Genomic DNA, 26,321 nt, shown 5'->3' on the forward strand with positions numbered 1-26,321 from the left:
TCCTTGGCTCTCAGAAGCTCTGCGTAACAACCAGGCCAAACTAAGAGCATCTGAAAGGAAATGGTGCAAATCAAACAACCCAATTGACCTAACCAATTACCAGACACTTCTCTCTTCTTTTTCCAATAGCATCTCCATTGCTAAAGCCACATTCTACCAAGAGAAGATTCTTAGTTCTCCCAACACCCGCATTCTTTTCAAAACCTTTTCCTCTCTACTCTGTCCCCCTCCTCCCCCTTCCCCTACTTCTCTCACTGCAGATGACTTTGCCACTTTCTTTACCAACAAGGTTACATCAATCAGGAACCTGTTCTCAGCCCCAGACATGCATAGACTGACTCCTCCATGTAACTCCCAACTGACTTCCTTCTTTCCCCTCTCAGAGACTGATGTCTCTAAACTCCTCCTCTCTAGCCATCCCACAACCTGTCCTCTTGACCCTATCCCTTCTCACCTTCTTCAGTCCATCTCTCCCACACTATTACCTGCACTCACACGCATCTTTAACACATCGCTCTCTACTGGCACATACCCTACCTCGTTTAAGCAAGCCCGGGTTACCCCACTGCTTAAAAAACCATCACTCAACCCTGCTATAGTTGACAACTACAGACCTGTTTCCCTACTCCCTTTTCTTTTGAAAACTCTTGAAAGAGCCATTTTTAATCAACTCTCAAATTTTCCCACACAGAACAACCTCCTGGACACCAAGGAGTCTGGCTTCAAGAGCAACCACTCCACGGAGACTGCTCTGCTTTCCGTCACTGAAGCCTTACGACTAGCAAGAGCAACCTCTAGATCATCTGTCCTCATCCTACTTGACCTCTCTGCTGCTTTCGACACTGTGAACCATCAGATCCTTCTGTCAACTCTCTCCAGCCTGGGCATCACTGGAATGGTTCTGCGCTGGGTGGAATCCCATCTCTCTGACGGATCCTTCAAGGTATCATTGAGGTGAGGTATTTCTGAAACTCAGCAACTCACAACTGGCGTTCCACAGGGGTCAGTTCTGGGTCCACTCCTCTTTTCTATCTACACTACATCTCTAGGGCAGGTGATTGAGTCTCATGGCTTCTCATATCATTGCTATGCTGATGACACCCAGCTCCATTTGTCCTTCCAGCCTGATGATCCATCCGTCTCTGCACGCATCTCTGCTTGCCTTTCGGACATCTCGGTCTGGATGAAGGAAAACCATCTTAAGCTTAACCTAGCAAAATCTGAGCTTCTCGTGATCCCGGCCTGTCCCTCAATCAACCACAACCTCACTGTACAGCTCGGCTCACTCACACTCATGCCAACCAGTACGGCCAGGAACCTTGGGGTGATTCTTGATGACTGCTTGACCTTTACAGACCATATCTCAGCAACTGCAAGGTCCTGTAGGTTCATCCTTTACAACATCAAGAAAATCCGACCCTACATCACCAAACAGGCTACACAGATACTAGTTCAGGCTCTTGTTATCTCTAAACTGGACTACTGCAACTCACTGCTTTCAGGCCTCCCAGCCAGCTCCATCAAACCCCTTGAGATGATTCAGAATGCTGCAGCACGCCTCGTCTTCAACCAGTCCAAGAGAACCCATGTCACACCCCTCTTCATCTCCCTCCACTGGTTTCCTGTAGCTGCCCGCATCAAGTTCAAGGCCTTGATGCTCACCTACAAGACCTTTTCAGGAACAGCACCCTCCTACCTCAACTCTCTCCTGAAGGCCTACGTTCCCTCTCGCAATCTGAGATCGATTAGCGACCAACGTTTAGCAGTTCCAACTCAGCGTGGTGCAAGGTCCCTTTCCAGAACCTTCACTCTAACTGTTCCTCAATGGTGGAATGCACTTCCAATCTCAATCCGGACCGCAGAATCTCTCACCATCTTCAAAAAACAGCTAAAGACCCACCTCTTCCATGAACACCTAACCAACTCATAATAATAAAAAAAATTTTTTTTAAAAATGCACTTACACCTCTACTCTGCACTTTGCTTCTTCTGGAATTCAATTAATAGATCTTGTATGGTAGCACTTCTTGTATTGTTCTCTGCTTGATGTATCGCTTTGCTTGTATCTTTCTCATTTGTAAGTCGCTTTGGATAAAAGCGTCTGCTAAGTGAATAACTGTAAATGTAAATGACTATGGTCCCAGCTGCCTTGAGATCATTGACAAGATCCTCCCATGTAGTTCTGGGCTGATTCCTCACTGTTCTCATGATCATTGCAACTCCACGAGGTGAGATCTTGCATGGAGCCCCAGGCCGAGGGAGATTGACAGTTTTTTTGTGTTTCTTCCATTTGCGAATAATCGCACCAACTGTTGTCACCTTCTCACCAAGATGCTTGGCAATGGTCCTTTAGCCCATTCCATACTTGTGTAGGTCTACAATCTTGTCCCTGACATCCTTGGAGAGCTCTTTGTTCTTGGCCATGGTGGAGAGTTTGGAATCTGATTGATTGATTGCTTCTGTGGACAGGTGTCTTTTGTACAGGTAACAAACTGAGATTAGGAGCACTCCCTTTAAGAGTGTGCTCCTAATCTCAGCTCGTTACCTGTATAAAAGACACCTGGGAGCCAGGTGTTGAGTCAAATACTTATTTCCCTCATTAAAATGCAAATCAATTTATAACATTTTTGACATACGTTTTTCTGGATTTTCTTGTTATTCTGTCTCTCACTGTTCAAATAAATCTACCATTAAAATTATAGACTGATCATTTCTTTGTCAGTGGGCAAACGTACAAAATCAGCAGGGGATCAAATACTTTTTTCCCTCACTGTATGAGGTAACACATAGGCCAAATTCCCTTAGTCATCCCCCCGACACACACACACACACACACACACACACACACACACACACACACACACATATATGACCTGCATAAATATGGCCTAAGTCATTATCTGATTTTCACATAATTCCTAAAAGTAGGTAAGGAGAACCCAATTTAACAAATGAGACAAATATATTATACTTGGTCATTTGTTTATTGAGGAAAATGATCCAATATTACATATCTGTGAGGGATGTTGGGGGGTTTCCTCACATGAACTGCTTGCTTCAGGTTCTTCCACAACATTTCTATTGGATTAAGGTCAGGACTTTGACTTGGCCATTCCAAAACATTAACTTTATTCTTATGTAGACCGACTTGTGTGATTAGGCTCCTTGTCTTGCCGCATGACCAACTTTCTCTTGAGATTCAGATCACAGGCGGATGTCCTGATGTTTTCCTTTAGAGTTTTCTTTCTCCAAACATAACGCTTCTCATAAACCAACATTTCCATTCTGGTCTCATCCATCCGCAAAACATTTTTCCAGTGGCCTTCTGGCTTGTCTACATGATCTTTAGCAAACTGAAGATGGACAGCAGTGGGTTTTTTTGGAGAGTTCATTGTTGTTCATTGTTCTGATGGTGGACTCATGAACATTAACATTAGCCAATGTGAGAGAAAGAGAGTTTAGTTCCTTAGAAGTTACCCTGGGTCGCATTGTGACCTTGCAGACTATTACACATCTTGCTCTTGGAGTGATCTTTGTTGGTCTCCACTCCTGGAGAGGGGAACAACAGTCCTGGATTTCCTCCATTTGTAAACAATCTGACTGTAGATTGAGAGTCCAAACTCTTTAGAGATGGTTTTGTAACCTTTTTCAGCCTGATGAGCATCAACAACTCTTTTTTTTTTCCCGAGGTCCTCAGAAATCTCCTTTGTTTGTGCCATGATGCACCAAGATTTTTTTTTTTTGTTGTGTTTGCAATTGTTTGCATATCCATGAGAGCAGAGTATTTTTGTGATTTTTTTGAACAAAAGATGCTACCTTGGGATAAAATTATTCGTAAACATGGTATTAGCTTCCACTGTTATGCTGATGACACACAGATGTATGTTTCAGCAAAGCCAGATGACAGACCCCAGCTTAATAAAGTTAAGGAATGTGTGAAAGAGATTAGACGGTGGATGCTTATTAACTTCCTTTTACTTATTTCTGACAAGACAGAGGTACTTCTACTGGGACCCCATGCACCTAGAAGTGATTACATAGTAACTCTGGATGTCCTTTCAGTTTCATCATGTGTAGCCGTAAAAGACCTTGGTGTGATTATTGACTCCAGTCTTTCATTTGAAGCTCATGTAGATAATATTACTAGGATCGCCTTCTTTTATCTCAGAAATATTCTTAGTCCAGAATGCAGCTGCAGGAGTCCTTACTAGAACCAGAGGATATACCCATGTCACCCTGATCTTATCCGTATTGCGTTGGCTCCTAATCAAATTCCCTGATTGGTCTGAATGATCTTACGCCACAGTACCACAGCTCAGCTTGTTGGGTTAAAATGTGTAACAAACGCACTTAACATATACTTAAGGTGATCGTTATTAACGCATTGATTCATAAGAATCGCGTAGTTAATGTTAACCCATCGTTAGTTCATATTTAAGTAGGTGTTCATTCATGTATTAGTGCATGATTATTCATGTACTATTTTTGTAAAGTGTTACCAGATAACTTGACTGAGCTGGTCTTCGCTGATCAGTGATGGGAACTCTGGCTCGTTTCAACGAATCAAATCATTTGGCTCGGCTCACCAATAAGAGTCGACTCTTCTGAATCCCAATCAGCTCACGAGCTTACAATAAGCTGAATTCCTTTTGCAATGCTATTGTGTCTGTTGTTCAGCAGAGCAACAGATTCTGTCTCATGCTTCTTCAGAAACCATCACAGAAATGTTAATGGTTTCCACTACAACTACCATTACAAATCATCATCTAAACATTAAAACCATTACCATTACCATCATTGGTCCTTAATGGCATCTGCTAGACATAACATACCACCAATAGAAGCCAACAATTTACAGTACCGGTAGAAACCCACAGGGACCATTACAGTTTCCATTAAAATCAATACAGTTCTCATTATAACCATTAAAACCATTACACATTCTATGTGAGTTTCTATGGGGTATTTTTTCAGCTGGGGGCGTGTCCACGAAAGTATTTTTCTCATGATCTCGACTTAATTTTTCTGTGTATTCGACAGCCATTGTCCTGAAGTCAGTGGGTTTTTTTGGAATGTGTATTCGGTTAAAGGTCTGAAAGAAGGCCTGTGGTTAGCACAAGCTCAAGATATTTTCATGTTTTATTCTATTCTACGACATAAAATACAATCGGTAATACACCGCTCATGATTTTGTTAAGCTTTTACGAGTCTTGAAAAAGGCGGTTGCGGACAAGTGGCTAAACGGTACTATAGAGGTTATCGGGGACATTAAACGTCATCACGCCGAACAGGAAAACTCATCTACTACAGCCTCGTGGTGTTTATAGTCGCGCTCTTGCGAACTATTCCAACTCAGACTTTCCCACTTGTAGACGTATCAGTTGATAGTATTTTCCAGTGGTAGTGACGGTGAAGTCATGTGACCTTGGAGTAGTTCGATTATAGCTTAAGTTTAGCTTTTTACTTCTGGCGATTGTATTGAGGCTTCAAAATTGTGTTCATTTGGGAAGATTATCTTGATCAACCAAACGTGTAAGAATCATATTGGATTCTTGTTGAGGGAACAGCCTTTGTTATGTCAAGATCATGAGAAAACAAGAAAGCAAAAATTCATAACGCATGGCCGCTTAGCAGGGACGTGCAGAAGGTCTAAATTTATTTAAAAGTGCCCCTCTCAGCATTAATTAATAAACAATTATATTACGTAAAAAGCACCTGAAGTCAAATTAACACGAGAGTTGGACGTTGTCTGAAAGCAGCTTTACAGAAACATATAAACACAGGATAGAGATTTTAAGTGTGTGAATTTATCCCTATTGGGCGAGACGGTGGTGACGGTGGTGAGGAAAAACTCCCTGAGATGATATGAGGAAGAAACCTTGAGAGGAACCGGACTCAGAAGGGAACCCGTCCTCATCTGGGTAACAACGGAGAGTGTGAAAGTAAAGGAAAGTTCATTATGGTGTTTATATGAAGTCTGTTTGTTGAACTAGTCCACTGTTCACTAAAGGAGACCTGAGTGTAAAACTGCATGTGGTCATTGCAGTCCCAAAGCCATCGCAGCAACCGTAGTCCCAGCAACCACAGCGAAACTGCCCGTGTGAAATGAACCCAAAGATGGGGTCAAAATTCTAACAGTCATACACCTTGTGTTTATACTATAACCAAGGCACTTTTTGCACCTCAGCTCAGGCACTTTTTGTACCTCAGCTCAGGCACTTTTTGTACCATTTCCTAGGTACATCTGATAACTTATCACACTTGCTTTTCATTTTAAGCATAACAAGCAAGTATCTAACCATCTCGGTTAGGTATTATAAGTGCCTGACCGTTTGTAGGTACACACATGCTGCTGTGGCTTCTCAAATATCAGGCTGATGCACACACACACACAGACACTCCCTGTCTATTTCTCTGCAAAGCTGTCAAGCTCATCTCATTTACATTTATCCTGCACAGAATCACACAAAGCGCTTATTCTATCTTAATTACATTTCTCAGCCATTTTACATACAAGAACATCAATGTTTCTATGCCATTTATCAATTCTCCTCTGACTATCTCTCAGAGCTAGCATGTTAGCCGTTCTCACTCCAATCATTTCAGTTTTTGCTTTGGCGTGAGCACGATCCAGTTTCTCCTCCAGTTCCGCAAGATCCAAATCCTTCAGCTCCTCTTCGAGTCTTTTCTGTCTTTCTTCTCTTCCCTTTCTTCGATGATCTCCATGGTGAGCTCTTCTTGCTCAAGCCTTTTTGCTGTACACATATAGTCCAGTAAAGTTACAGAGTGAGAGGCAATCTGTGCTTTATATCAGGGTAATACAGAATAATAATAACGAAGGCACTTTTCAAGACTTGCTGCTACTTGGGATAGAGAGTGACGTTCCTATTGACAAAGAGGAAGTCATCAACATCTTGGAACAGATGGTTTCCCAACAGAAAGTTAAAACTTTGAGACAATTCATTTAGCTCTTTTAACAACGGACATTGTCTCAAAGCAGCTTTACAGAAATATATAAAAACAGGATAGAGATTTTAAGTGTGTGGATTTATCCCTATTGGGCGAGACGGTGGTGACTGTGGTGAGGAAAAACTCCCTGAGATGATACGAGGAAAAAACCTTGAGAGGAACCGGACTCAGAAGGGAACCCGTCCTCATCTGGGTAACGACAGATAGTGTGAGAGTAAAGGAAAGTTCATTATGGTTTTTATATGAAGTCTGTGTGTTGAACTAGTCCACTGTTCACTAAAGGAGACCTGAGTGTAAAACTGCATGTGGTAAATGCAGTCCTAAGGACATCGCAGCAACCGTAGTCTCAGCAACCACAGCGAGAACGTCCATGTGGAATTGAGGTCCAAAACCATTTCTATAGTACTTCAAGCGGTACCATCGTCAGCGATCTCCAGACTGTAGTCTCCAGTTGATCAGAGCTCCATCAAGAGGTAGGGCATCAGGATGGATCCTGCAGGTCCGGAGAGCAGAAAGGATCAGGATCACTGGCATCTCCGTAAAATCATGTGTGGGTCGACAGAAGGAGTGAGGGAGAGGGAGGTAAAGAGAGAGAGAGATTGTTAGGTAAGGCTGTATGCTTTGCGTAAAAGAAAGTCTACTCATTGTAAGCTTGAGTAAACAAATACGTTTTCAGCCTAGACTTAAACACTGAGACTGTGTCTGAGTCCCGAACACTAATTAGAAGGCTGTTCCATAACTGTGGGGCTCTGTAAGAGAAAGTTATTCCCCCTGCCTACACTTTTTGATCTAAGTAGGCATGGTGGTTCAAAGAAAACCAAAAGTTCTCTCAGGTACTGTGGCGCGAGACCGTTTAGCGGTTCATAGGTCAATATTAGTATTTTTTAATCAGTGCGAGATTTCACTGGGAGCCAATGCAGTGTGGATAAGATCGGGGTGATGTGGTCGTATCTTCTATGACACTAAGAAGCCAGGTCAGCAAGCAGTGCGGAAATTTTACATTTGAGCCCCTGCTGCGTAGGGCTTCTGTAACATTGCATAATTCGGTATATAAACAATAACAGTTCATCTATGCAAGTCGGTTTTCAGCTTTGACCTGAAAAGAACTGACTTCTCAGTACTTGGCAACCTTACATGTGACTCATTGATTCATGCAGAGTCAAAACAAACAGCTCGAGGGTGGATCATATTGGTTCACACTGTGTAGTTAATATAGAGGGTAAGAGGGCAGGTGAGTTGAGACATGGATGCTGAGTGGAAGGGTGTAGCAGTGTCCTTGTTCTGTGTTGCCTGTGTGAGTGTTTTCCTGCTGAAATGGAGAGAACATCAGACGGTGAAGAGGAAACTGCAGAGAGCCAGAGAGAAGAGAGAGAAAGAGCTGGGACAGGCAGAGAAAGCTGTCAGCTACTTTAAGACTCGGGTATGCATGCACACACACACACCGGGTTCACCTGTTCATCAGCACATGTAGTAATAATAATAATAATATTTATTTTCAGGAACCTTTCAAGGCACTCAAGGACACCTTCCAGCATAAAAACATATGAATAAAATACAAGATAAGCACAAATTAAGGGACCATCTCTAAAGTTACATACGACATTGGTATACATGTTTCTAACTTCAATAGCATTTGAAGGGAATGTATAAAACCAACTGTAAAAAATTCATGAAGGTGTCAGCTATAACGCACACCTTTTAGATTTTTGAGATTGAACAAAATAAACTATTAAATCATATGTAAATTTGATATGTATTTCACTACCGAATGGGCCCATACACAAAATATACCATAATTTAAAGCTTAATAGCATTTGAAGGGAACGACTTACAGTCACACAACCAGCTGTAAAGTGTTCATGTAGGTGTCTAAAAAAATCTAAAAGGTGTCTGTTATAGCTGACACCTGCATGAATACTATACAGTTGGTTTTGTGACTGTACGTCATTCCCTTTAAATGCTATTGAAGTTAGAAACGTGTATACCAATGTCGTATGTAACTTTAGAGACGGTCCCTTAATTTGCGAATATCTGTAAATATCAAACATCCAACTTCAAGCTAACTTTATACCAGTGTTTTGACTTATGAGCAGACAAATAAGTGCTCAGAAGATGATCTTCAAGAAGGTGGGGGAATGTAAAGTTGAAGAAGTTCTGATAGAAATAAAGAGGAGCCACATGATGAGCAGCTTTGTAAGTAAGCGTGTTACGACCCCGGTCTAGGTAACATAAAAACTATTAACATAACTCAATCATAATAATGAGGTTGACACACGTTTCGTTCAACTCTTTGATTTCCCTGACAATTTAATGATCGCAAGAATGAAATAATCCCAAAACAAACAGAATCACTCATAAAGCAAATCTCTTCAGGGCTGGGCAAGGCCAAAATAATAAACAAAACAGGCGCTATCTTGCCAAGTATCAATTTAAATAAACTAACAACGGACAAAGGTACTTCAAAATAAAATACTAACTTAACTCCCTAGCTGAATCAAAACGGAGAACAAAAGACTGACTCAAAATAAATGGCACCCAACCCCTACAGCTTTCGTGCTACCAAGAAAAGAAAAATTTACAATAGGTAGCAATATATACAAATAATAAACTCAGTCACACCATATACGGCAAGACAGGGGAATGGGACAACATGATAGGAACATAATTGTCCCCACCTGTCCAATGCCCGTGCACAACGTCAGCACGTCCAATTGAGGCAGAGAGATCTGTGAGAGCGAAAAAAGGGGAGAGAGAGAGAGAGTCCAATCTTATAATGGACACGAAAACGAACCGCTCACTCGTTCACTCATTCACTAGTCCCTATATAGCGAATTAGCATAACATTGGCTTGTATTTGGATGTTCGATATTCGCAAACAATTAAGGGACCATCTCTAAAGTTACATACAACATTGTAACATATAACATATAACATGACACATGTAACATACAACATTGTAACATAAAGTTACATACTACATGTTTCTAACTTCATTTGAATGGAAAGACTTACATTCAGGGGCGCACGTTAGCTTAGTGGTTAGCACGTTCGCCTCATGCCTCCGGGGTTCGAGTCCCACCGGGGACTGTGTGTGCGGAGTTTGCATGTTCTCCCCGTGCTGCGGGGATTTCCTCCGGGTACTCCGGTTTCCTCCCCCAGTCCAAAGACATGCATGGTAGGCTGATTGGCATGTCCAAAGTGTCCGTAGTTTGTGAGTGTGTATGTGATTGTGCCCTGCGATGGACTGGCACCCTGTCCAGGGTGTACCCCGCCTTGTTCCCGATGCTCCCTGGGATAGACTCCAGGTTCCCTGTGACCCTGAAGGATAAGCGGTATAGAAGATTCATGGATGGATGGATGGCTCTTGTATTGAATTAAATGAAGTTGAAGTGCCACCTGCTGGCATATTAGGTGAAGTGCAGACTATTAGGTCAAGAACACGCAAAATGGAAATGGCCTTTATTATGTTACCATTTTTTATAAGTACGCAAAAATAGTAAAGATAATAACTACTAATAAAAAATCGTATTTATTATATATTCATTTATTCTTTATGTATTTTATTGTATATAGTTCCGCAGTAAATGCAGATCGGGCGTCATGTCGGATTTCGCCTAGGGCACCTATGAACATTACGCACTCCGGCGTTGCGGTGAATTAATTCCAAGCTGGAGACAAAGAAATAAAACGACCGTATGATCTGTACAGCCACACATCAGTAGTGGCACGAATGTATTATTTTAATTATTTTAATTATTTTAATCAGAAGTTTGTGGACACCTGACCATCACACTAATATGAGTTTGTTGAATATTGCATTCCAGATTTATTCGCCCCTTTGCTGCTATAAAAAGCTTCTTTTTGGGAATCTCCTAATAAACTCTTCCGGGAAGGCTTTCCACTAGTTTTTGGGGCGTGGCTGTGGGGGTTTGTGTTCATTCAGCTACAAGAGCGTTAGTGAGGTCAGGTAGTGATGTTGGGATGATGAGGAGGTCTGGGGTGCAGTTGGCATTCCAGTTCATCCCAAAGGTGTTCAGTGGGGTTGAGGTAGTATTTATGACAGTTTTACCTTTTTATGAATGTCGTGATGCGATCTATCTATACAGTTATATATAGTGTTCTGTTAGACCATTTTCCCATTTTGTGTGTGTATATGTGTGTGTACGTGTGAATTCGCTGCTGTCTTTCTCACACTGCACAGTATGTATCACGCTACATGTCTGTCTGTCTGTTTGTCGAGCTACACGTCTGTCTGTCTGTCTCTCTCCCTACCTTCCTGTCTGTGTGACCATCAAACTACATGTCTGTCTATTTCAGCCTATTTGTCTGTCTGTCTCTCTGATTGCGTAACATCTGGTTTGATCAGTCTTGTGTGTCTGCAGAATGCTGGTGTTGATTTGAGCTCCATCGTGACTCTCCCTCTAGCTGAGCTGAGTAAACGGATCAGAGATGGATCTCTGCAGCCCGACGCTGTTCTCCACGCCTACATGGAAAAAGTTCAGTGCACTCTCAAATCTCACTCATTCACAATTTCACACAGTGTTCGCACACCCACACGTGCCCCCAGATCTCACCTGTATACACTTACATATCCAATTTCTCTGCCATCTCTGCCATTAACTCAGTAAAGAAAGGACTTTGTCTTTAGATATGAGAACCGTATTTGAGATGTATGAACCTTTCTAACATAAGTGCTGCATTCAGTTTAACACGTGCCCAATGCTTATTAAACTAGTGCTTTAATTGTGCAGAAGTTTGGCAGCTGTGTGAAAACTGATCACTAAACATTTGGTCAGGTAACAAATCGTGTAGTAAGAACTCTATACTCAACTTGTCCTGTCCTCTAAAGGCTCTGGAGGCGAACAGGAAACTGAACTGTAGCACCGCTGTCCTCACGGAGAGTCTGAAACAACTGGAGGACATCGAGTCGCACAAAGACGGCCTACTGTACGGCATTCCCATCAGCATCAAGGACAATCTGGATTATGAGGTATTGACCGACCGAAGGAACGCTACGGAACTAGCATAGTTGTGGGTTTGTGATCCAATCCCATGTATTGGAGAAGAACTAGTGACTATAAGGTTAACCAGTAGGACTTTAAATCAGGAATATTTCTTGTTTGTAGTGGGGAAAACAATAGCTAATGCTTTAAAGTTCTTCATCGTGTCGATATTATAGCGAGGATACTGTAAAAAAAAAAAAACACAGACACGGGTCTTCAAATGCAGTTCAAAGCTACAAATGAACCAGATATCATTCAACAAAATAAATCGAAAACACCAACCTCTAAGGAGCACAGAGAGAAATACACAAAACAATAAAGACAAAAAAAAAAGGTGTGGTTCATGAGGACCTCAAATGGTTTATAAACCCTGATCTGTCTGAATAGAGCCTCTAAACCAGGATATCACCGAGTTCTTACTTGACCATCAACGAGAGTTGATTTTTTTCAGGGATGTGTATGCCGTTAAAGGTGCTGAGAGTGTTTTTGTTAAGCCTATTATCACCATTCCTTTCAAGAAAGGGAAGCTTGTGTAGGCTAAAGATATTTTTAGCTCGCTATTTGGTAGTGCGGTTGCCACGGACGGTTTGGAGACGGATGCGAGCGCAGAGTATTTTATTACTAGTGAAATAAACGAGGCGAGGCAAGAATCGAGAACGAGAATCAAAACGAGCACCAGGGTACAAACTCTTGGTACGGTGATAACACTCAATACTTCGCAAAGAGTGAACGCCTCGAAAGTCCTTTTAAACTGTGGTGTGATTGTGTGGACGCAGGTGTGCGTGATTAGAATGAATGCGTGTTTCTGGGAATTGCCGTCCATGGCGGCCATGTTTGTAGGCCGCAGTGCAGGATGGGAAATGTAATCAGTGGTTTGCTGTGATATAATACTAATGAAGTGGATGGTGAGTGTATGTCTGCTTCGAGAACAGACTGTTCACTTGCTGCCTAATAAATATATCCCACCCCTCGACAATCAAAATTTTATTCACGTCACCTGTCAGTGGTTTTAATGTTATGGCTGATCGATGTATATGTGTGAATGGTTCTGTGTGTGTGTGTGTGTGTAGGGCTACGACTCTACCTGTGGCGTGTTGACTAAGTTGGATGATCCTGCCGTTAAGGACAGTGTGGTGGTCTCGGTACTGAAGAAGCAGGGTGCGATCCCCTTCATCAAAACCAACATCCCACAGGGTCTCCTCAAGTAAGAAACGCTCGACAAAACACACTCACACACTCAAAAACACAAAACACTCGAAACACATTTTGCATTATTTTTGCATAATTATGCATAATTATGCATTATGAATTCATTATGAGTTCACCACCATCACTGTGCTATACAGAACCAATTCTGATGCTTTATTGAACTAGTATTGTGTGTGTGTGTGTGTTTGTGTGCTGTTTAAAAAAATGGTAGCTATGAATGTAGTAACCCCATATACGGGAGGACGGTGAACCCCTGCAACGTCGAGAAGACGTGCGGCGGCTCTTCAGGAGGCGAGGGCGCTCTGATCGCTGGAGGAGGATCTATTCTGGGTCTGGGAAGCGACCTTGGAGGAAGCGTCCGCATCCCGGCAGCCTTCTGTGGCATCTGCGCCTTAAAACCCACAAACAACCGGATAAGGTGTTTTTATATTTCATGCGTGAGATCAATTATACAGAATATACAGAATATCACAATATATGATAATATTATTACGGTGGACACGTTCTCCTCGTTTAATTCAGAAGGTAACCATCGTCCTTTTTTGATTGAACAAATATATAAAGGGCCTAGCTGTGAGAACATTTGAACTCATTTGAACTTTTGCTCACATTTCCTCATTTGGATAAAAGCGTCTGAATGTAATGAATGAATGTTAATGTAACTCGGGGCTCAGAACTCAGAGCTATTAATGTTAAAGCTCACTAGCCACTATGGATATTTGCTTTGCCAGTTCAGTAGCCTGTTAGCATCTACACTGGCCAGTTGAAAATGCCTCATGAGAACATGATTCATAGGACTGTAATTCATAACACTATAACGATGACTTTCTCTTCATGCAGCTTGCATGGACTGTCTTCGAGTGTAAAAGGTGGGAAGACAGGTAAGACAGCTCCAGATACTCAGTTCCTATTGATTTGGATAGTAGTAGCTAGCAAACGTGACCAATTAATGATAATGTCTTTGGAATAAATGTTTGTTTCCAGCCCTGACGGCCGTTGGTCCCATGGCCCGTGATGTTGAGAGTCTGGCTCTGTGTATGAGAGCTTTACTCTGCCCAGACATGTTCACTCTGGACCCTACGGTTCCTCCCATACCGTTCAACCAGCAGGTACCGAACGCAGTCCGCTCCAGTGCAGCAGTATTGAATGTCATGTTTCTTGATACTTCATCACATTATTTTTTTCTTTTACCAGGTGTACGAGAGCTCGGAGCCCCTGAGGATCGGTTACTACGAGAGCGACGGGTACTTTCAGCCGTCTCCAAGCATGAGCAGAGCTCTACTAGAGACCAAAGAGCTCCTGGAAAAAGCAGGACACACGGTATCAGTGCTCGAGCCTCACGTGTATCATATTGGAGCCCGAAGCTGGGGGGATGTAGACACTTGGGGTATTTATAAACAAGTGATTTTAGAATCCATAGCAGGACTGATTACAGATGATACTATCATGCAAGGCAAACGTGAAGAAAACCGGAAACAAGACTAGACACTAAGACTAGGGAGACTGGGAGACTAGTGACGGAAAACTACAGAGATGGGAATGATGAAGACATGAAACTAGAAACTAGTTAGACAGGAAACTATGGAAACAGGAAACTAGAAACTATGGAAACAGGAAACTAGTGAGAGAGGAAACTATGGAAACAGGAAACTAGGAAACTACTGAAAACTATCATTTGAATGTCTTTTTAGACCAAGATGTACATTGTAAATATGTAAGTATCTGTATTTATGTAGTCTGTGTGTGTGTGTATTTGTGTGTACAGTACGTGTGTGTAAACTCCTGTGTATCCTCCTCTCGCTCTCTCCGCTGTAGCTGATTCCGTTTAACCCTCTCAGGACATTCACCGCCTTCCACGAGTTTGTTCTGAGGGGAAACGTGGCAGACGGCGGCGCCACACTCCTGCAGCACTTGTGAGTCAGATCTTCTCTCTGCCATTCTGTTATTCGTGTTCTAGCCACTGTTACACGATCCTGTAATGTGCGCTCAGGCTCGGGGAGGAACGGAGTACAGTAATCAGGATACCAAAAAAAAAAAAACCTGGTAATTGTGGCTCACGTGAGCAACCTGTTAGGGTGACCACACGTCCTCCTTTTCCCGGGACTCGGCTTTAGTTTCGTTATGATGTGTTTATGGTCTAATACACGGCGTCATGTGTGCGCATATTTGCATTGCTTTACCCCCTCTCTGTAATTCCCGCCTTCCTGCACACCGATTGGTCGATTTATAAAATCCTTGCAGCAACTATTGGGCAAATTCCTGCCTCTCAACCGTTAGCGTTGTCGTGTACGGCGTCAAACAGTCGCTTCAGAGTAACAGCAAACGACAGCTGTCCTGAGTCGCAACAACGCCCATGGCCATATAAGGTCGTGTTTAACTTCATATTATCGCATTGCTTCGTATTACACGGTCATTCAAATGAGTGAATGATTTCAGAAGGTACACTCGTGGCATCTGATATGTTCAGAACATAACAGAAAATGTTCGCCCTAGCTTTTGGGATGCAATGTTACTCTTGACTTTATTTACACATGTGGCCTTGAAGTAATCCAAAATAATCAGATTACATTACTTTCATATTGCGATACTTGGATTACGTTACTGATGACATATATATTTTTGAATGTTATTTTTCAACATTTCTAAATAAACCCTCCTGACCCTGTGTGTGTGTGTGTCCTTTTTCAGTAAGAAAGGCCCGGTCGATCCATCTCTGAAGCATCAGGTCTTGTACTGTGCGTATCCTCTGTTTGGGAAGAGGCTGGTGTCGCTGCTCCTCAGACCCATCGTGAGATTATTCGACTTGTTTATTTCATGTACAGCACAGATAGGCAGTAATATATAGCGAAGGTGTTGAGAGATTGATTTTTATGTTGATTTTATATGACTATATTCTCATTTGAATGTGTTATTGTTGCTTTATTAGCAGCTAATTTGTCTAGCTAATCTCTAGAGGGAAAAAAAAAAGTTTTTCATTTTCAAAAGTTAGTGTCGCTTCGTTTTTATTGTAAACTGGAGAACATGAGAGTTTCCTAGTAAGGACATGAGCTGCAGCATTTTTAAATTTTAGCATTAACTAATTTGCGGTTGTCTTGAAAGCTTGATTATTAATATATATATTTTTGTGTCTCTTTCGTCTTAGTCTCCACGCATGGCTGCGTCTATACACGCTATCTGTGGTGTCGGGTAAGACTGAAAGTACATCTCTTATAAAATGACACCCGGTATCGGTACTGGAGCGACACCAGCAAAGAAATAATGGACTGGATGAAGAACTAATTGTATCTCATTTCATTTAAAGTGTACATTTAAAGAGATTTTGTACGGTGAATTTTATTCGATCGATACTTTATTGTATTCGCAAGGTGTATTTTTATTTTTTTTTCTCTTTAAGTTCTTCAGTTCATCATTTTAAAGCTTATTAGTTTTTTAACTGAACAATATAGCAATATAGGATGGGTCTCGAGATCAGAAATGAAAGTGCGGTGTCATGCTTAGGACCGCTGAGTCGTATAGACACGTGTGTGTGTGTGTGTGTGGGGCAAACGCTGAAAAGCTGTGTTTCCTAAATCCTTCAATTATGCCTGAATAGTAAACATGACGAACGCTCTTATCTACAGCGTTTTCTTTTGTTTGTTGTTTATCCTTTTGGAGTAATTGGACTGTAAGTGATCTGATTGGAACGATGTGCGCTTAGTCTGGTAGTTACTTCTGTTTTCTGCTTTAAAGACCTTTTGGGAAAATGGATGATTTGCATAAGCGGTTCATCTTCTTTTACTTTGCAGTGGTGTAGAAGAACTGTGGAAGCAGCACAATGAGGTCCAGGTACGGGTGTGAACCTAATTGTTGTGAAACATATACTTATATATACTCATATATAAAGCTCACCCTATTTAGATCGGTCGATCAACACTACGGAACTTCCACTTAACTAAAGCCAAGTCGTTAGCCTGGACTCTAAAAACTCACTCAGCTTGCCCCAGTGCTATACCTAAACCTGGATTTTAGTCTGTACTAACCTGGTCGCAGATTTGTGGTAACACGGACTTAACACGACGGCTGTTTTGTCCAAAAACTATTTGAAATGTCGACTCGGCGGACCACAAGATATGATTCCACTGTGCTACTGTCCATCTCAGATGAGACCGAGCCCAGAGAAGTGGGTGGAGCTTCTGGGCAGTGCTGATGTGCGGCTTCTGCTTTGCAGAGTAAAGCCTTAACTTGCATCTGTAGATACAGCGGCGAATGGTGTCGACTGACAAAGGTTTACCAAAGTATTCCCGATTATATTGTGTGCTGTAGAAGGTGAAATACCCCAAATCCTACCAATATGTCTTTGGGGAATGTTCTCAAAGTGTTGGATTATTCACTGGCGCATCAATTGGCCGATCGCCGAGCCTCGACCCGTCCGTGCTCTGAAGGACTAGGCGCTTTTTGGAGGCTCCTTATATACTATGGTTAGACGATTACCTCACCTGTTTCAACTCGTCACATCGCTATTAGTCCTAAATTACCCCTGTCCCAATGTTTTTGGAACGTGTTGCATGCATCAATTTCAAAATAAACGATTACCTTTAAAAAAAACAAAAAAAAACTATGCAGTTGATTAGATAAAACATCAAATACCTCGTCTTTACACAAATTGCTCAGAAAAGTCAGAATGGCAGAAAGCAAGAAGCGCAAGTTTCCCAATCAATTGATTGATTGATTGATTGATTATTTTCCTATAACTGCATGACCCAGAGGGTTTTTATTAATGATGCAGGAAACATTATAGGCATGTTGTTCATGTTTGTAGGTATATATCCATGAGACGATAGCTGAGTGGAGGAAGCTGGAGCTGGACGTTCTGCTCTGCCCCATGCTGGGCCCGGCCTACAACTTCAACTACACCGGAAAACAAAGCTGTAACGTATAGATTTCTTCCTTGTTTGGCGCTCAGGGTAGAACCTGTAACTCTGCTTCATCGTACAGATGATATTGTTGTTGATTATTTTCCTATAACAGCACACCCGGTCATGCTTTAATACCTTACATAAATGCTGAAAATGCGAATTCAGTTAACGTTGGGTCTCAGTGTAATATCCTTCCACTGTCTACGTTCACCTCGACAGAATTTCAGGCGAGATTGGGCGGGGCTAATCGGACTAGGAGTGTCAGGCGGCGTTAGACCATCAGCATGTTGTACTGATTAGAATATTAGGCCACTATGTGCAAACCTAAACACTGAACTGTAATTTGACCTTTTAGAGAACAGTAAATAGTTTTTTGTTGTATAATCATCAGGCCAGATATTTAATGATCGAATGGATTTGATCCGCTGCGACACTATTCCTGATTTTGTATGTGTGTGTGTGCTGGTGGTGCAGCTGCTCTGAGTTACACTGCGTTGTACAACGTGCTCAACTTCCCTGCTGGAGTCGTTCCTGTCACTGAGGTCACGGCCGAGGACGAAGATCAGCTGAAACACTACAGAGGATACTTTGGAGACGGCTGGGACAAGACCTTTGTCGAGGTGAACATGACACACGGTTTATTTTACCTGGTAGAGGTTACAACTTGGGCCTTGGAACTCGTTGGCCTGTAACTCAATTCACTGAGAATTGTCCAGCCATATTCTCATAAGATCCCATATAACGGTGCTGTATTTTATTTTTATTTTCTTTTAATGATCTTTTATTTTTTTGTTACATTTTGCATGCTGTAGTTTTAATGCTGAAGTCCACCTTTCAATTTACAGGCAGTTAAATGCTGAATCTTGCCCACAAGGTGGCAGCATTTCTATGGTTTCAAACAGCATTTAAAAACGAGTACAAGTCTGTGTCAAGAAAAAAAAAAAACCCACCATGCTAATTGTTACGTGTGTAGCCACTCCACCTCCAACAAACATGACTGGACGCGTGAGAGTGGGGTGGGTTGGGAGGGGTCCTCAGTTCACCAAAACACTCTATGCCTGTGATCCCTATAGATCTGCTCCTTTACCTATGAGAAAACGATTCACAAAGGCGTGACTAAAGCAATATGTTTTCAGGATAGACTTAAACACTGGAAGTCGCCGGTCTCCAATTTTAACACTGCTATCGCTTTCACTATTCAAGGTGCTAACAAATAGCCCGCACCTTTTGATCGAGGTACGCGTGGCCGAGCATAAAAGACCAACAGTTCTCTCAGGTACAGTGGCACGAGAACATTCAGTGCTTTATTCAAGGATTCGAGGATTTTTATTGTTATTCCAACACATGTACATGACCTGGAACAAAATCAAGTACCAAATGTCCGGTTAAAACCACTCACAAGTAATAACAGCTGACCCAGTCATAAATAAATAAACACAAATACCCAGTCATTCATATATATATATATATATATATACACGCACTAAAACCTGAGAAATTAGCAGCATAACAAAACACATGAAACGTTTAGAGGCATTTATAGGTCAATAGTAGTATATTTATAATCCATGTGAAATTTGATTAGGAGCCAATGCAGTGTGGATAAGATCGGTTAAGGGGGTCTACTGCTTGCTGTAAATGTATAACTACGTGTGTGTGTGTGTTTGTGTGTTCCAGGCTGTACGAGGCGGTGTGGGTCTGCCGATAGCAGTGCAGTGTGTGGCTCTGCCCTGGCAGGAGGAGATGTGTTTACGCCTAATGAGAGAAGTGGAAAAGCTCTGTGCCGAGAACAAATGCTCCAACACACAGCACTAAATGCACACCCATTCCATATATATATATATTGCATTATCCTTGAACAGAAACCTCTTCTATTATAAACGGCTAACAAATAATGGAAATATATGGTACGGATATAATGTTTATATTTACCAACGAAAAGTTTACATTTGTATATGTATCCCAGTTATATGATTTGAAACCAATCCTTTGATGTTCAAGTGAGGTTTAATAAATAATTTCAATTCAAAAGGTTGTAAGGGAACTGGGTCTGTTTATTTTCAGTCTCGCACAATAATCTCTCATTATATATCCTTGTTTATAATGTAGACATTTTACTAGAGATTAAAACGACACACTTTTAAACCCGTTCCAGCGTGACAATGCCCCTGTGCACAAAGTGGGCTCCAGGAAGACGTAGTTAGGGTTGGTGTTGAAGAACTCATTCATAGGGGTGCCAATAGTTGTTGCACACCTATATTTAAAAAACAATTGCAAACACAACACCATAAAAAAAAATTTAACAATAGATGAAACGGATCAACAATGAAGACAATTTTTCACAGCCTCCTTTGCTCATATTTACCAAGGGTGCCAATATTAGTGGAGGGCACTGTAGGTGCGCAACAATTATTGGCACCCCTATGAATTCATATGAGAGTATGTTCCTATTGATATTTTACATTTTTTAGTACACCTGGGTGACTAGGAACAGGAAACCGTTCAAGCATGATGTCCTGTTTCACAGGGGTATAAATACAGTGAGGGAAAAAAGTATTTGATCCCCTACTGATTTTGTACGTTTGCTCACTGACAAAGAAATGATCATTCTATAATTTTAATGGTAGATTTATTTGAACAGTGAGAGACAGAATACCCATCCACGACCCATTTTCAATGCCCTGGCTGAGGGAAGGAGGTTCTCACCCAAGATTTGACGGTACATGACCCCGTCCATCGTCCCTTTGATGCGGTGAAGTTGTCCTGTCCCCTTAGCAGAAAAACACCCCCAAAGCATAATGTTTCCACCTCCATGTTTGCCGGTGAGGATGGTGTTCTTGGGGTCATAGGCAGCATTCCTCCTCCTCCAAACACGGCGAGTTGAGTTGATGCCACAGAGCTCCATTTTGGTCTCATCTGACCACAACACTTTCACCCAGTTGTCCTCTGAATCATTCAGATGTTCACTGGCAAACTTCAGACGGGCATGTATATGTGCTTTCTTGAGCAGCGGACCTTGCGGGCGCTGCAGGATTTCAGTCCTTCACGGCGTAATGTGTTACCAATTGTTTTCTTGGTGACTATATGAAGCGATTATTGACCCAGGCGAACAGTAACTGGTAAGTGTTTCTTTCTGGATTTTTTAGTTGAAACTAGTTTTAGCACCGATTGTCAGATAGAAGCTGTAACTGTGCTCCCTTGTTGCTACGAGCTATAGACTTGTTGCTAGATTAAAGCAAATTCCGGTATTCAGTTTCGGTTTCGGTCGGGAGTCGCTCATTCACACGACTACTCTTTTTGTTTTGCTAATTAAAGAGGCATGCTCAGAAACACATCAGTATTTATTAATTAAGAAACGCTGAGGCGGAAGCGTCAGCCCTTGTCGTGTGAAGACCAAGCTCGTGTAAAGACCTGCGAATCTACCTGTGCGAGTCCACCGAGCAAGGACACCGACAAGACACCACACATGCTGCTAAGTATACTTTTTCTCCCTTTATTCCTCTTACTTTTACCTGTTTCCACACACTAACATGTGTCATCCGTTCATCCCTGTTATTTGCCACAGGCGCAGACCGTGGCATTCTCCCAGAAACGTACGCAACTTGGACAACCTACGCTCTCTGAATGCGGCCTCTGCAGGTTCCATCTCATTCTCAGTCAGACATTGGAACTGCCAATCTGCTGTCAACAAGGCAGATTTCATTTCTGCATTTGCAATCCACTCCAATCTCAGCGTGCTGGCTCTGACTGAGACCTGGATCCATGCTGAGAACACTGCCACACCCGCTGCCCTGGCCTCCAAATTCAACTTCTCCCATACCTCACGCCCCAACAGACGAGGGGGTGGTACAGGTTTGCTTCTCTCCAAAACATGGAAATTAACCTGTCTTTCTCCCTCTTGCTCATACACGTCCTTTGAATTTCATGCTGTTACAGTCACTGACCCTGCCAAAATGCAATTTCTTGTTGTTTACCGTCCTCCAGGTCAACTGGGGAAGTTCATAGATGAATTTGACACGCTACTGTCCACCATCCCAGATGATGGAACTCCTCTTCTGGTCCTTGGTGATTTCAACATTCATGTAGACAAGCCACATGCAGCTGACTTTCTTGCTCTCCTTCCCACATTCGACCTCAATCAGTTCACCACACCAGCAACCCACAAAGCCGGTAAACAGCTTGACCTCATCCTCACACGTAATTGCACCACACATAATCTTCTCATTACTCCTCTCCACACCTCTGACCATTTCTTTATCCAGTTCTCTATTTCTCTCCCCTCACCACCATAAATGTCTCCTCCCTCTATCTCTTTTCGTCGCAATCTTCGCTCCCTTTCCCCCTCACATTTCTCCTCCGTTGTCACAACCTTACTTCCCTCCGAAAGCCACCTTTCTTCACTTGACTTAAACACCGCAACCGACATGCTATGTTCCACTCTAACATCTTCTCTTGACAGCATATGTCCCCTAACCTCCAGACCTGCTTGTACATCACCCTCTAGTCCTTGGCTCTCAGAAGCTCTGCGTAACAACCAGGCCAAACTAAGAGCATCTGAAAGGAAATGGTGCAAATCAAACAACCCAATTGACCTAACCAATTACCAGACACTTCTCTCTTCTTTTTCCAATAGCATCTCCATTGCTAAAGCCACATTCTACCAAGAGAAGATTCTTAGTTCTCCCAACACCCGCATTCTTTTCAAAACCTTTTCCTCTCTACTCTGTCCCCCTCCTCCCCCTTCCCCTACTTCTCTCACTGCAGATGACTTTGCCACTTTCTTTACCAACAAGGTTACATCAATCAGGAACCTGTTCTCAGCCCCAGACATGCATAGACTGACTCCTCCATGTAACTCCCAACTGACTTCCTTCTTTCCCCTCTCAGAGACTGATGTCTCTAAACTCCTCCTCTCTAGCCATCCCACAACCTGTCCTCTTGACCCTATCCCTTCTCACCTTCTTCAGTCCATCTCTCCCACACTATTACCTGCACTCACACGCATCTTTAACACATCGCTCTCTACTGGCACATACCCTACCTCGTTTAAGCAAGCCCGGGTTACCCCACTGCTTAAAAAACCATCACTCAACCCTGCTATAGTTGACAACTACAGACCTGTTTCCCTACTCCCTTTTCTTTTGAAAACTCTTGAAAGAGCCATTTTTAATCAACTCTCAAATTTTCCCACACAGAACAACCTCCTGGACACCAAGGAGTCTGGCTTCAAGAGCAACCACTCCACGGAGACTGCTCTGCTTTCCGTCACTGAAGCCTTACGACTAGCAAGAGCAACCTCTAGATCATCTGTCCTCATCCTACTTGACCTCTCTGCTGCTTTCGACACTGTGAACCATCAGATCCTTCTGTCAACTCTCTCCAGCCTGGGCATCACTGGAATGGTTCTGCGCTGGGTGGAATCCCATCTCTCTGACAGATCCTTCAAGGTATCATTGAGGTGAGGTATTTCTGAAACTCAGCAACTCACAACTGGCGTTCCACAGGGGTCAGTTCTGGGTCCACTCCTCTTTTCTATCTACACTACATCTCTAGGGCAGGTGATTGAGTCTCATGGCTTCTCATATCATTGCTATGCTGATGACACCCAGCTCCATTTGTCCTTCCAGCCTGACGATCCATCCGTCTCTGCACGCATCTCTGCTTGCCTTTCGGACATCTCGGTCTGGATGAAGGAAAACCATCTTAAGCTTAACCTAGCAAAATCTGAGCTTCTCGTGATCCCGGCCTGTCCCTCAATCAACCACAACCTCACTGTACAGCTCGGCTCACTCACACTCATGCCAACCAGTACGGCCAGGAACCTTGGGGTGATTCTTGATGACTGCTTGACCTTTACAGACCATATCTCAGCAACTGCAAGGTCCTGTAGGTTCATCCTTTACAACATCAAGAAAATCCGACCCTACATCACCAAACAGGCTACACAGATACTAGTTCAGGCTCTTGTTATCTCTAAACTGGACTACTGCAACTCACTGCTTTCAGGCCTCCCAGCCAGCTCCATCAAACCCCTTGAGATGATTCAGAATGCTGCAGCACGCCTCGTCTTCAACCAGTCCAAGAGAACCCATGTCACACCCCTCTTCATCTCCCTCCACTGGTTTCCTGTAGCTGCCCGCATCAAGTTCAAGGCCTTGATGCTCACCTACAAGACCTTTTCAGGAACAGCACCCTCCTACCTCAACTCTCTCCTGAAGGCCTACGTTCCCTCTCGCAATCTGAGATCGATTAGCGACCAACGTTTAGCAGTTCCAACTCAGCGTGGTGCAAGGTCCCTTTCCAGAACCTTCACTCTAACTGTTCCTCAATGGTGGAATGCACTTCCAATCTCAATCCGGACCGCAGAATCTCTCACCATCTTCAAAAAACAGCTAAAGACCCACCTCTTCCATGAACACCTAACCAACTCATAATAATAAAAAATTTTTTTTTTAAAAATGCACTTACACCTCTACTCTGCACTTTGCTTCTTCAAGGAATTCAATTAATAGATCTTGTATGGTAGCACTTCTTGTATTGTTCTCTGCTTGATGTATCGCTTTGCTTGTATCTTTCTCATTTGTAAGTCGCTTTGGATAAAAGCGTCTGCTAAGTGAATAACTAAATGTAAATGACTATGGTCCCAGCTGCCTTGAGATCATTGACAAGATCCTCCCATGTAGTTCTGGGCTGATTCCTCACTGTTCTCATGATCATTGCAACTCCACGAGGTGAGATCTTGCATGGAGCCCCAGGCCGAGGGAGATTGACAGTTTTTTTGTGTTTCTTCCATTTGCGAATAATCGCACCAACTGTTGTCACCTTCTCACCAAGATGCTTGGCAATGGTCCTTTAGCCCATTCCATACTTGTGTAGGTCTACAATCTTGTCCCTGACATCCTTGGAGAGCTCTTTGTTCTTGGCCATGGTGGAGAGTTTGGAATCTGATTGATTGATTGCTTCTGTGGACAGGTGTCTTTTGTACAGGTAACAAACTGAGATTAGGAGCACTCCCTTTAAGAGTGTGCTCCTAATCTCAGCTCGTTACCTGTATAAAAGACACCTGGGAGCCAGGTGTTGAGTCAAATACTTATTTCCCTCATTAAAATGCAAATCAATTTATAACATTTTTGACATACGTTTTTCTGGATTTTCTTGTTATTCTGTCTCTCACTGTTCAAATAAATCTACCATTAAAATTATAGACTGATCATTTCTTTGTCAGTGGGCAAACGTACAAAATCAGCAGGGGATCAAATACTTTTTTCCCTCACTGTATGAGGTAACACATAGGCCAAATTCCCTTAGTCATCCCCCCGACACACACACACACACACACACACACACACACACACACATATATGACCTGCATAAATATGGCCTAAGTCATTATCTGATTTTCACATAATTCCTAAAAGTAGGTAAGGAGAACCCAATTTAACAAATGAGACAAATATATTATACTTGGTCATTTGTTTATTGAGGAAAATGATCCAATATTACATATCTGTGAGGGATGTTGGGGGGTTTCCTCACATGAACTGCTTGCTTCAGGTTCTTCCACAACATTTCTATTGGATTAAGGTCAGGACTTTGACTTGGCCATTCCAAAACATTAACTTTATTCTTATGTAGACCGACTTGTGTGATTAGGCTCCTTGTCTTGCCGCATGACCAACTTTCTCTTGAGATTCAGATCACAGGCGGATGTCCTGATGTTTTCCTTTAGAGTTTTCTTTCTCCAAACATAACGCTTCTCATAAACCAACATTTCCATTCTGGTCTCATCCATCCGCAAAACATTTTTCCAGTGGCCTTCTGGCTTGTCTACATGATCTTTAGCAAACTGAAGATGGACAGCAGTGGGTTTTTTTGGAGAGTTCATTGTTGTTCATTGTTCTGATGGTGGACTCATGAACATTAACATTAGCCAATGTGAGAGAAAGAGAGTTTAGTTCCTTAGAAGTTACCCTGGGTCGCATTGTGACCTTGCAGACTATTACACATCTTGCTCTTGGAGTGATCTTTGTTGGTCTCCACTCCTGGAGAGGGGAACAACAGTCCTGGATTTCCTCCATTTGTAAACAATCTGACTGTAGATTGAGAGTCCAAACTCTTTAGAGATGGTTTTGTAACCTTTTTCAGCCTGATGAGCATCAACAACTCTTTTTTTTCCCGAGGTCCTCAGAAATCTCCTTTGTTTGTGCCATGATGCACCAAGATTTTTTTTTTTTGTTGTGTTTGC

The 26,321-nt window shown here is 42.5% G+C and overlaps 2 protein-coding genes across 4 annotated transcripts; both read left to right on the forward strand.

Moving 5' to 3' along the window:
• Positions 1-8,158: 8,158 nt before the first annotated feature.
• On the forward strand, positions 8,159-20,036 carry LOC128634039 (fatty-acid amide hydrolase 1). Of its 2 annotated transcripts, none has more exons than XM_053683848.1 (15): positions 8,159-8,389; positions 11,352-11,465; positions 11,819-11,959; positions 13,043-13,176; positions 13,393-13,599; positions 14,022-14,062; positions 14,166-14,290; positions 14,376-14,501; positions 14,997-15,094; positions 15,870-15,969; positions 16,324-16,367; positions 16,967-17,006; positions 17,980-18,088; positions 18,551-18,696; positions 19,754-20,036. In XM_053683848.1, the coding sequence occupies exons 1-15, from the start codon at positions 8,213-8,215 to the stop codon at positions 19,889-19,891; spliced, it is 1,740 nt and encodes a 579-aa protein (XP_053539823.1). In that variant the 5' UTR covers positions 8,159-8,212; the 3' UTR covers positions 19,892-20,036. The 2 variants fall into 2 exon arrangements, with proteins under 2 accessions (XP_053539823.1, XP_053539824.1); XM_053683849.1 differs by lacking the exon at positions 8,159-8,389 and adding an exon at positions 10,916-11,016.
• Positions 20,037-20,093: 57 nt separating this feature from the next.
• LOC128634040 (uncharacterized) lies at positions 20,094-25,338 on the forward strand. 2 transcript variants are annotated; one of them, XM_053683852.1, is made up of 4 exons: positions 20,094-21,928; positions 22,061-22,246; positions 23,272-23,534; positions 23,704-25,338. In XM_053683852.1, the coding sequence occupies exons 1-3, from the start codon at positions 21,607-21,609 to the stop codon at positions 23,346-23,348; spliced, it is 585 nt and encodes a 194-aa protein (XP_053539827.1). In that variant the 5' UTR covers positions 20,094-21,606; the 3' UTR covers positions 23,349-23,534; positions 23,704-25,338. The 2 variants fall into 2 exon arrangements, with proteins under 2 accessions (XP_053539827.1, XP_053539826.1); XM_053683851.1 differs by lacking the exon at positions 20,094-21,928 and having other exon boundaries at positions 21,973-22,246.
• Positions 25,339-26,321: the final 983 nt, after the last annotated feature.

The sequence above is a fragment of the Ictalurus punctatus genome, chromosome 11, assembly GCF_001660625.3.
Source record: "Ictalurus punctatus breed USDA103 chromosome 11, Coco_2.0, whole genome shotgun sequence".
In the NCBI taxonomy this organism is placed as follows: Eukaryota; Metazoa; Chordata; class Actinopteri; order Siluriformes; family Ictaluridae; genus Ictalurus; species Ictalurus punctatus.